Below are 10,423 nucleotides of genomic sequence, written 5' to 3' on the forward strand. Positions count from 1 at the left end.
TGGGGCCAGGCAGTGTTTAAAAGAATACAGTTTCCGTGTAATTATTTCGGGACATAAGCTAAACTAGCCATGTGGGCGGCAGGGTGCTGGGGACGCAGCCCCGCCGCTCTTATTTCAACAGCTGACTAGTTGTGTAGCAAGACTTTCTGCCTGGCAGATGTGGTATTGGTGGGTCGATGGTTGAATGTTCTAAGGAACATCATTATGTGTGGGGGAAAAAAACAAAAGAAAGCAATTACTCGAGCTCAAATGTGCTTTTAGTATATCATTACAAAAGGAAAGGTCCCGATTGCTGTGAGGTTGAAAAGATTTCATGAAGATGATAAAGCTCAGCCAGCTCCTCCTTGCTCATTAGAAGCAAAGAAAGACTACACACCAGCCATCTTCACGTACCAAAAGAGCGCCCCAGTTTTACAATGGCCTCTTTTACTTATATAAATAGTTGCATGAATTCCACAGTCAAATAAAAAACACCAGCAATTCCAAATCTCTGTGGAATTCAAACAAAGAAGAGGAAAAAGCCGCTCATCTTGGAGGAGTTCCAGCAACCAGGGACAGCAAAAGAAGGAAATGAAATTAAACATCAAATGCTTTTTCTAGCAACAGTTTCACGTGCCTTATTGTAGGGCTTGTCCCAGTTTGTTCAAAACATTTTTTTTCTTTCTATTGTTTTAACCCTTTTAAAGGATCGTCTCCACAGCTTAGTGGAGGGTTTTCAAAGTCAGGGGTTCTCTTCCAGCTCCCAACCTTTCTCTTCCTGACAAAGTCTCTGAGTTCAAGGGGGGCTGTCCCCAAATGAAATCCAACAGTTCTTCAAAACCACAGCTGTTGTCTCAGCCGTCATTAACAGCCCTGCTCCAAATTTTAGCAGAGCAAAGATCAGAGAGGGAAAGACACTGACTTTAACAAAGTGCAAATAGTCTACTAGTTTTTAAGTGTTCTCTCTCATAAATTAAGAGACACCAGTGAGTTAATTTTCTATTACTGGTGGGAGCAGGAGACAAAGAAAGATGGCACCCAGAGTATTATACTTACATTGCTCATGTTAATTGCATTTGCTTTTGCCAAAACAATCTCGGGGATATCAGGCATGATGTGGACTTTAGTCTTGTCAGCTTCCCATGCTTGTCTATAGAGATGCTGGGGAGAAAGTACAAGATGGTATTTAAAACTCTTTAAAAAGATCTCACTATACATATGCACATTATATTGTGTATACAGGTCTCAGGATTTAAGCGAAAAATAACATGGAGAAGAAGGTGCAAGACAGAAAATCAAAGTGTCCCATCCCTCTGCCTTAAGCCTAGAGATGGACACTCCCTCCTGGAGTTTTCTAAGCACACTGTTTCAAAATAAAAGTAAAATCATAGAACATATAATATTTAGAGCTGGCTTTTTTTTTTGCCACAAAATATGGATCAGACATCTTGGAACCTTCTGAAAAGAATTCTTTCCATTCTAGAAAACTGCAGAGGCATGATCCAACTGGTTTAATCAATTCTCCATTGACAGACATGAATCTGTAGTTTCCAGTCTGTTTCTAGTGCTTGAACATGTGCCGCTCAGGTTTCTAGTCCAGGGAGGACCCGCTTTTGGTCATCTGCTCTTGGTCACTGGCCAAGGCTGTGTTGAATCCTCATTGCAGGTCCTTTACTTCGAGACCTCTCTCCTACAGGGATGCCATACTTAGCGTCACTTGCCAATATTTAAAATATTTCTAAGGTACTATCATTAAAAAAAATTCCTGAAAGACTCAGATTCCATACTGACATCACTTTTCAGAACCTCTAACCTGTAAGAAACACACGCGTGTGTCTTGGCACATACAGAGCTTTCTGTAGGGTAAGGAACATGTTTTTTTTCCCACAAATATTGATAAAAATGTGACATTAATATGCACTTGCTCGTAGATACAATGAATGACATAGCTCTGTCATATTGTCTGTGGCTAGTCTTTGTTTTATCCCAGTGTTAGCCAGTAGAGTTTTCTGTGACGATAAAAATGTTTTGCATAAACCAATATGGTAGCCCCAAGCTCGACAGGGCCACAGAGTACCTGCATACCTGACAGTGTTAGAGGACTAATTTGTATTATATCGGGCTGTAACACACATGCAAGTGGCTTGTGATTTATAGGGCTGGCGGAGTTCTAGTGGAAGGGCGACAGCCAGTCACTAGAATCTTTCTCAGCCAGGCCAGCGTCCACCACCGCAAGACTTACGTCATTCATGATTTTTGCGTTGTTCTGAGCCAAAACCATGTTCATCGAGTCCATCAACGTGGAGTACTTCAGAGTGTCTGGGTGTTGCCGGTACTTCTTTTCGCTGATAATCTCCATGGCTTTCTTGTTTTTCTCTGCTTCCAGGGAGCCCAACGGGAGCCATCCAATGCCCTTCATGAAGTCAGCATAGTCTGCCTTGTACTGATTCTACCGGAGAGGAAGATAAAACAATGGTCAGAAGAGAGCAAGCGTGCACGGATCACGAACGTGTGTGTGTGTGTGTGTGTGTGTGTGTGTGTGTGTGTGAGAGACAGGCCTATCATTTCCTTGTTTACAACCTGCAGTATATGAAATGCCAACCTTTTCCTCATATCTCCACACAAGAAATGACAACTGAGCAAAGGTCTTGCTGATTTTTCTTGACGCCTTCTTAAAGGGAACGTGAGGATCTACTAAATGGATACATCTGCCATGTGATTCACTCTCCGGACTGATAGATTGGTCCAGATGCCCTCATGGATAGGTTAATTCTGAAAATCAGGTTTCTGTCTCCAGCAGTAAGCGTTTGATCATCTACTATTGCTATGATTTCCTAGTGCACACTACAAACCTGTTAGCACTTGGTACAATTGTGTGGGGTTTTCCCCCTCTGCTGAGACATGTCTCCCTGTAACTGTGTGTGGTACTTTCATTTAGACATGGCTGTGTCTCCCTGGAAATTCATAACCCAGGTTCCTAGTCCAGTGAGAACTCTAGGCCTGGCTTGGTGTGGTCTGTGTTTATTTTTATAATGTATATTATTTGATAATGGCTCTGAAATCTTTCTGTCTTCCCTCTATCCGTTCCCAGGGATTCCTCAATCACCCCCTCCCTCAACATTCCGTGGGCAGCACAGGCAACTGCAAGGACAGAGGTGGTGGAGGAAAACTGGTCCTAAGTGAAGCCAGGGCTTCCTGAGTACGGGCACCACAGACATATACTCCCACGCTGGCCTTTCCCTTTCACCCTGAGACCAAGAGCCTTTCACACTTTTGGTTCCCTTTGCTAGGCTTATTTCCTTCAATGGGTGCTCTCGAAAATCAAATCAATTTGCTGGTGCTGACCTCCGCCTCCAACAATGACCACAGCACCAAGAGTGAAAGATTAGATTTTAGTTTCTAGAACAGACTTTTCTTCCATTATGAAAAAAAAAATGAATTCAGCCCAAGGGGATGAATAAGACCCCTCCCTCTTCAGGAATCAGCATGTGGATTTATTTCAGGATTTTTGAGATGTCATGATGTAGGTTACCCATGAGCTGTTTATGGCGTGGGTAATGGCTCTACAAACTGGCATCACTCTCACGTACATCGCTTTGAATCTGCATCATATTCTTGGCCAACTCAAAGCCCATGGCATCCGGAAGCATGTTGTAGGTGTGGATTATATTCCTGTAGTTGGCGTTGGTGGCTATTTCCTGGGACTTCTTGGCTGCCACCACGCTGAACATGTCCACCGGGGTGTGGAAGGATGTCTTGGATTTCTCGTAGCCCTTCTTGTACTCCCGGTCTGACTGCATCTTGGCCACTTGCATGAAGTGCACCAACTTGGGGTCGTCTTCCAGGCTGCGGAAGCCAATGTGCTTCCCTTTGGCTTGCTCGTAAGCCTGCTTGTACTTGTACTGCGGACAGACAAGAGACATGGCGATGATCCAAATGGCTTTGTACTTCAAATGTTGGGAAGGAATCTCAGAAACAGTGTCTTGGTCCTCACTGTGTCAACACAGAGGACTGCAAATCCTTAGTGTATCTTTAGGATGAGAGCTGGCTATGGACTTCATAGGTAAAGCACATAGATCACACCCTTAAATTTTCTTAAAATTGTCTTTTGAATTCAAATACTAAGCATAACTTATTTTAATAAGACCTTATCATTTTTACCTTGAACAATGAGCAAAATGATTAGAAGGTATCTGGCCTGCGTGAAGGGAAGCATCTTGGGGTAAATGTGTCCAGCCAGTGAGCTGACCCTACCTCACGGTCAGGCATAAGCCTGGCTTGTCTGCACCTTCACTCGCGCTAAACGTGTTCCCGTGGCAGGACTTACATCACTGGCAATGTCTCTAGAGGCCTTCGCAGCCTTTATTGAGATGGCGTCAGGCTTCAGGTCGTAGCCTTTCTTCTTCTCTTCTTCCCAGCCAGCTTTGTAGAGTTTCTAAGCCAGGAACCAGAGAAACAACAGGGAGGTGGGACTTCAGTTACAACAGAGCTCCTGATTCCAACACGGCGGGCACGTAAAAGACAGACATCCCACAAGCGTTAGCTCCCTTCAGCATCCTCCCCCAATTTCTTTACAAAGGATAAACTTACATCACTCATGGTGATCTGGTTCACTCTGGAGAGCAAGATGTCTGGAGTATCAGGCATGACGTGAATGGTGGTCTTGTCTTTGTTCCACTTTTCCGTGTACAGCCTCTGTAAAGAGAAGGTCGGCACATGACACTACAGTGGAACAGGTTTGTAATAATGGGAGAAGGAGGAGGGCATGGTGGACGAGGCTAAGCCTGATGATGAGAAAAACTATCATTAGACAAGAGAGCCCTGCTCCTGATGGGCGCCATCCTGTCCACTTTACAGTCAGGTGGAGTCTGGGCAAAGTGTCAGTAAAAAGCTCTCTAGAAGCTGAAATCCATAACATTCTTTAAAAATGTATGTGCATGTATTTATATATACATATATACATACATAAATATATATACATACATGTACATACACACACATGCATGCATGCACACACACACACACAACGCCTATTGCTTCCCCCTAACCATGAGACAAAAGTGCTAAAGACTCACAAAGGGCCCTTTGGGCTTCTCAGGCTCTCACCTTATCCATAGTCAACTTGTTGCTTTTGTTAAGTGCCTGCTCCATGGTGTCCATGGCGTAGGTGAACTTCAGCTTCTCGGGGTGCTGGCGATACTTCCTCTCGCTCAGAATCTCTCCAGCCTTCTTTGCCTTCTCCACCTCCAAGGAGTCTATCGGGACCCAGCCGATACCTTTCATCCAGTTGGTGAAGTCAGATTTGTACAGATTCTTAATCACGAAGAAAGAAAGTTCATTTCAGAAAGCAGACCTTGGGTTTCTTTGGTTATAAGACGTATTATCACAAAGAGAAGGGAACGCCTAGCATTTACTCATTACAGTCTTTTAGAAAAAAGTGGTTATGGAAGTGACTGCATCCACGGTGGTTTTAAACTGGAAATCCTAACGTAACAATTTGTTTTAAAACTAATTTTCTTAGCCAGGCAGGATGATACACAGCTATAATCCTAGTACTCACAAGGCTAAGATGGGATTGTGGGTTCAAAATCAGCCTGGACTACATGGTGGGCTAAACTGAAAACAATTAGGTAAGACTAAATTGAAAACAAACAAAACAAAACAAAAATAAACAGCAACAACAAAACAGGGTGAAATTTTAAAAATTGCATTGGAAAGATTATAGTGTATCTTAATTTTTTCACAGACTACATCGTAGGTGGTCTAACATACACACAATGTTTGTACAACGATGGGTCATTATAGTTACATGAATGAAAGTCTCTCACTCCCTGGGTCAGGTGTAAGATGAAGATGTCTCTGGTGACCCTGGTTCTTCCCCCACACCCATGGAAACAGAAAACTAAGCACCCCAGCTAATGGACTGGCACATACGTCACTCTGAATTTGCATGGCATTCCTGGAGTGCTCCACATTCAAGGCGTCGGGCAGGAGGGTGTAGTTGTGGTAGGGTTGTCTGTAGTTGGCGTTGGTCGCAACTTCCTGAGACTTCTTGGCTGCGGTCACACTGAACATATCCAGAGGTGTGTGGTACCGGGTCTTGCTGGCCTCGTAGCCCTTCTTATACTCGCGATCTGATTGTATTTTGGCCACATTCATGTAGTGAACCAGTTTAGGGTCATCCTGAAGACTGAGAAAGCCGATTTGCTTGCCTCTGGATTTCTCATAGGCCTCCTTGTATTTGCACTATTTGGAAGAGAGGGCCAGACAGAAGTTTGACAGAAATTGAATTTATTTAACAATCTAGACAAAGGCCAAGTTCAGTCTGAATTTGACAATACCTAAGATATTTTTAGTATTTTAATATACAACTTGCAAAATATTTCTAATGGATGACTGTAACACTTGTTCTGAGAATAATAAATAATATAATAATTTGCAATTTATACCTAGATTGTTCATTAGTAGATTCTTTGAATGTGCCCAAAGGTTCCTGAAAAGTTTAATTCTTAAGCAGTTGTATATTTCTATCTCATTTCCATTAGTAACTTAGACTACCTTTAAAGAGTATTTATGGACTCAGGACTCCATTTCAGCAAAACTCTACTCCAAATTAAAGTATTGGCCTTAACATGAATGAATTCTTACTCTATTATGATAATTACATCAAGTCAACCAGGATATATAATTTAAAAACAATTAAAACATTGTTATCTAACCTACAATGCTTCCCAGTTTCTCTTGTTTCACTGGATTTGTTTCTTGTGTAAATAAATTGTCAAATTAAAACAGTATATTCTTTTGAAATGTTTGGAGACTTTATCTTGACAAAATCTAAATAAAAAAAATTTAAGCTCATGGTGAAAACAGTAAGACTTTCAAATTTTCCACAACTAAAAAGAAAATGTATCTGTAAATTTTTAATGAAGTTTTAAAAAAATATTTTCAGTGAAGTAATGAGAAAATATCCTTGGCACTCATGAAATAAGGAAATTCTCCTATATTGTAATCTTCTCGTGTGTTTCCCTCTATAATCAAGATTTCAAGCACAATATGCAGATTATAAAATATGCATGGGTTTCCTTACGTCACTAGCAATGTTCCTTGAACTTTTGGCGGCAACAATGGGAATGGCATCTGGTCTCAAGTCGTAACCCTTGGCGAGGGTTTTCTTCCAGTCTGCTTTGTAGTGAGCCTGTGGGAAAGAAAGGAGTTATCATTTGACATGGTTAAAAAATAATTGGAAACCGGACAAAAAAACGTATCTTTTCCCAGACAACTACATTCCCTGCTGTGTAGAGAACCTGCAGCTACATGATTGGCTCATCACCTGTGTGCCTGCTACAAAGTCGAATTCAACAAGAACAATGTAAAACCACCAAGCAATACATGGTGTAATCTCAAGTAATGACAGAATGTCTGTTTGTGCGACAGAGCAATGGAAGGGGTGAATGTAGGACAACAAAACGTTCTCACAAATTCCTGTGTTTTTATTCTCTCATTTGAGAACATCGTATTTGTGACAAACTTCTCATAATAAAGCATTTCAAAGTAAGAGAAAGTCGTTGTTATCAAAAAATTAAAATTAAGATACAGTGCCAATCCTGTAGCTTTCATTGTTAAAATGCTTTTATTTATTTATTTTTAAATATTTATTTATTTATTATATATACAGTATTCTATCTGTGTGTATGCCTGCAGGCCAGAAGAGGGCACCAGACCTCATTACAGATGGTTGTGAGCCACCATGTAGTTGCTGGGAATTGAACTCAGGACCTTTGGAAGAGCAGGCAATGTTCTTAACCACTGAGCCATCTCTTCAGCCCCCGTTAAAATGCTTTTAATGCTGTAGTACAAGAGAAAAGGTTTTTGTTTTTGTTTTTGTTGTTTGTTTGTTTGTTTGTTTTTCGAGACAGGGTTTCTCTGTGGTTTTGGAGCCTATCTTGGAACTAGCTCTTGTAGACCAGGCTGGTCTCGAACTCACAGAGATCCACCTGCCTCTGCCTCCCAAGTGCTGGGATTAAAGGCGTGCGCCACCACTGCCCGGCCTACAAGAGAAAAGTTTAAGTGGCCCAAAATCATAGAGATGATTACCAAAGAAACCATGCACATTCAGAAGATAAAAGAGTACCTAAATGTTAATGTTGAGAATAATAACTAAGCTTTTTTTTTCTTTTTTTAAAGTTACACTGTCATTAAGACAGGAGCATTTGTTGGGCATGGTGGCAGAGGCAGATAGACCTTTATGAGTTCCAGGCCATCTTGGTCTACATAGGGAATTCTAGGCTAGCGAGGGTTACATAATGAGAATCCTGTCCAAAAATAGATAAAATAAATAAACATATTTTTCAGGTTTAATTCTATTTTAAAATTAGAATCCAAATGTTAGATTTATTTATTTGATTTGATTTTTGTTTTATTTTATTTTTGAGACGAGGTCCCACTATGTTGCCTGCGTTCAAACTCCTGATTGTTATCCTCAATGTCAAGGACCAGTGTCCCAAGCTCCTAATATTACAAGCACATTATAAACTCCTGTCTTTATAAATCCTGGTTTAAACATAGTAACCAATTACATGCCCAGACTACCTAATAACTAGTTTCTTTAAAAAGTTCCAACACTCACAGAGGGAACTGAGCTCTTCCAGAAGCTTTAATAAAGAGTTGAAACAAAATTGCACAGAAGAGACTATAAACCTGCTCTTTCCAGTCTTGGCTAGACTTTGTAATGTGTTTTGTTTTTAAATGGAATATTACTTTTCTGAACTAGTAGATGGTTTTACCATCTACTAGTGAGTCACAGCTCATAGTTAAAAAGAGTATACATTAAGTAAAACTTTGTAGTGACCCCCTACTCCTCTGTTGCCTGTATAAGGGTCCCCTCTGGGTGCTCAAATGGTCTACATTTGGTTTGTTCTCCTTGAATGGCTCAGTAAAAGAACTACCCAGAACTGGCAAAGGGACGTCCCTATAAGAGATGTTAGACCGGCACCAGGTTAGATACTCACGTCACTCATATTGATGGCATTGACCTTGGCTTGAATAAACTGAGGCAACTCAGGGTCCATCGTGTACTTATGCTTCAGTTTCTCGCCCTCCACCTTGTAGTTCAGCTGCAAAGAAAGAAGCACGCAATGTTATGAGCTGACACGGTAGGAGCTTGATCCTGTAGCCGTGACTTTAAAGGGAAGGCTGTCCTTGGTGTTCCCCAAACACAAGACAAATGCATACAACACCACAGCTAGGGAGCCGGAGTAGGTATATTTGTGCCTTTACCTCACCAGGTAAAGTGGTAGGTTCTGTGTTTAAGGTGAAAAAAAAAAAAAGTCAGAGATCTCCTCTTAGAGCTTATAGTTTAATAGAGGAGGCATGTATTTGCATAAACATGTAAACTATAAACTACAGCTAAGTTAGCAAAATGTTGAAAATACAAACATACCAGAAAAACTTGGACAATAATGAAGGCAGAGGTAGCATGTGTACTCAGACTTGGGTAGAAGGGAGCATTCTGGGAAGAAGAGCAGTGTTTAGGACTCAAAGCAAGAAATGGCCTGGCCACATGGAGGAGTTCAGGGCAATTAAAAGTAGGATTAGATAGAGAGAGCAATCCTTGGGACAGAGGTCTCTTCACTCGAGGTAATGAGTTTGAATTTTAATTTCATCCCCAAGGGGATCCCAGACAATGAGACTAAGTCATTGCAGTCATCCACACGAGAGACAAGGAACTCTGCCTGCTGACAGTACAAAGACAAGCCCTGCAGCAAACTGGCTACTTAGGACAAGGACACAGAGATATAGGATATCGGGAGGGCATGGAGGGAGTTACATCCAAAATCACCACCATAGTTCTGACTGGAGTATCTAGGTTTGTGCTGATGGGATTTGACCTTGGGATTTGATATGTCCTTCTGTATATGTGTTGCTTTTATTGGATAATGAATAAAGCTGTTTTGGCCAATGGCTTAGCAGAGTAAAGTCAGGTAGGAAATCCAAACAAAGATATATAGAGAGAGAGAGCAGGAGGAGTCAAAGAGACACCATGTAACTGCTGAAGGAGAAGGGTACCAGAATCTTACCTGTAAGCCACAGCCTTGTGATGATACACAGAATTAATAGAAATGGGTGAATTTAAGATGTAAGAGCTAGCTAGGAATATGCCTAAGCTATTGGACTATAGTATTATAATTTAGTTTCTATGTGATTGCTTGGGTCTGGGCGTCCAGGAAACAAAAGAGCAGTCTCTACTGGGATGTCTTCAGATGGAGCAGACAGAACAGTGAGTACCATTTTCCTAGGCAGCTCCCTTTCAACCAGGAATGACACTGTCCTCAGCACAAGGGAATCCCTGGCATTTATGAGCACTGCAGTAACAGAAGAGCTGCGATTACCCTGAAAGGACAAGACCCACAGATGACCCACAGATGACCCACAGATGACCCACAGA

General features: G+C 41.5%; 1 protein-coding gene across 1 annotated transcript in view; it reads right to left on the minus strand.

Moving 5' to 3' along the window:
* The window catches only part of Neb (nebulin), a 185,246-nt gene that overhangs the window by 122,886 nt on the left and 51,937 nt on the right, over positions 1-10,423 (minus strand). The window contains exons 36-44 of the mRNA XM_026778640.1: positions 8,988-9,092; positions 7,067-7,174; positions 5,914-6,225; positions 5,086-5,292; positions 4,570-4,674; positions 4,307-4,414; positions 3,570-3,881; positions 2,222-2,428; positions 1,036-1,140 (exon numbers count right to left, since the gene is read on the minus strand). Of these exons, the coding sequence (XP_026634441.1) occupies positions 1,036-1,140; positions 2,222-2,428; positions 3,570-3,881; positions 4,307-4,414; positions 4,570-4,674; positions 5,086-5,292; positions 5,914-6,225; positions 7,067-7,174; positions 8,988-9,092 (1,569 nt within the window). The remainder of the gene's footprint in view (positions 1-1,035; positions 1,141-2,221; positions 2,429-3,569; positions 3,882-4,306; positions 4,415-4,569; positions 4,675-5,085; positions 5,293-5,913; positions 6,226-7,066; positions 7,175-8,987; positions 9,093-10,423) is intronic.

This window comes from Microtus ochrogaster, chromosome 4 (genome assembly GCF_000317375.1).
Source record: "Microtus ochrogaster isolate Prairie Vole_2 chromosome 4, MicOch1.0, whole genome shotgun sequence".
Lineage (NCBI taxonomy): Eukaryota > Metazoa > Chordata > Mammalia > Rodentia > Cricetidae > Microtus > Microtus ochrogaster.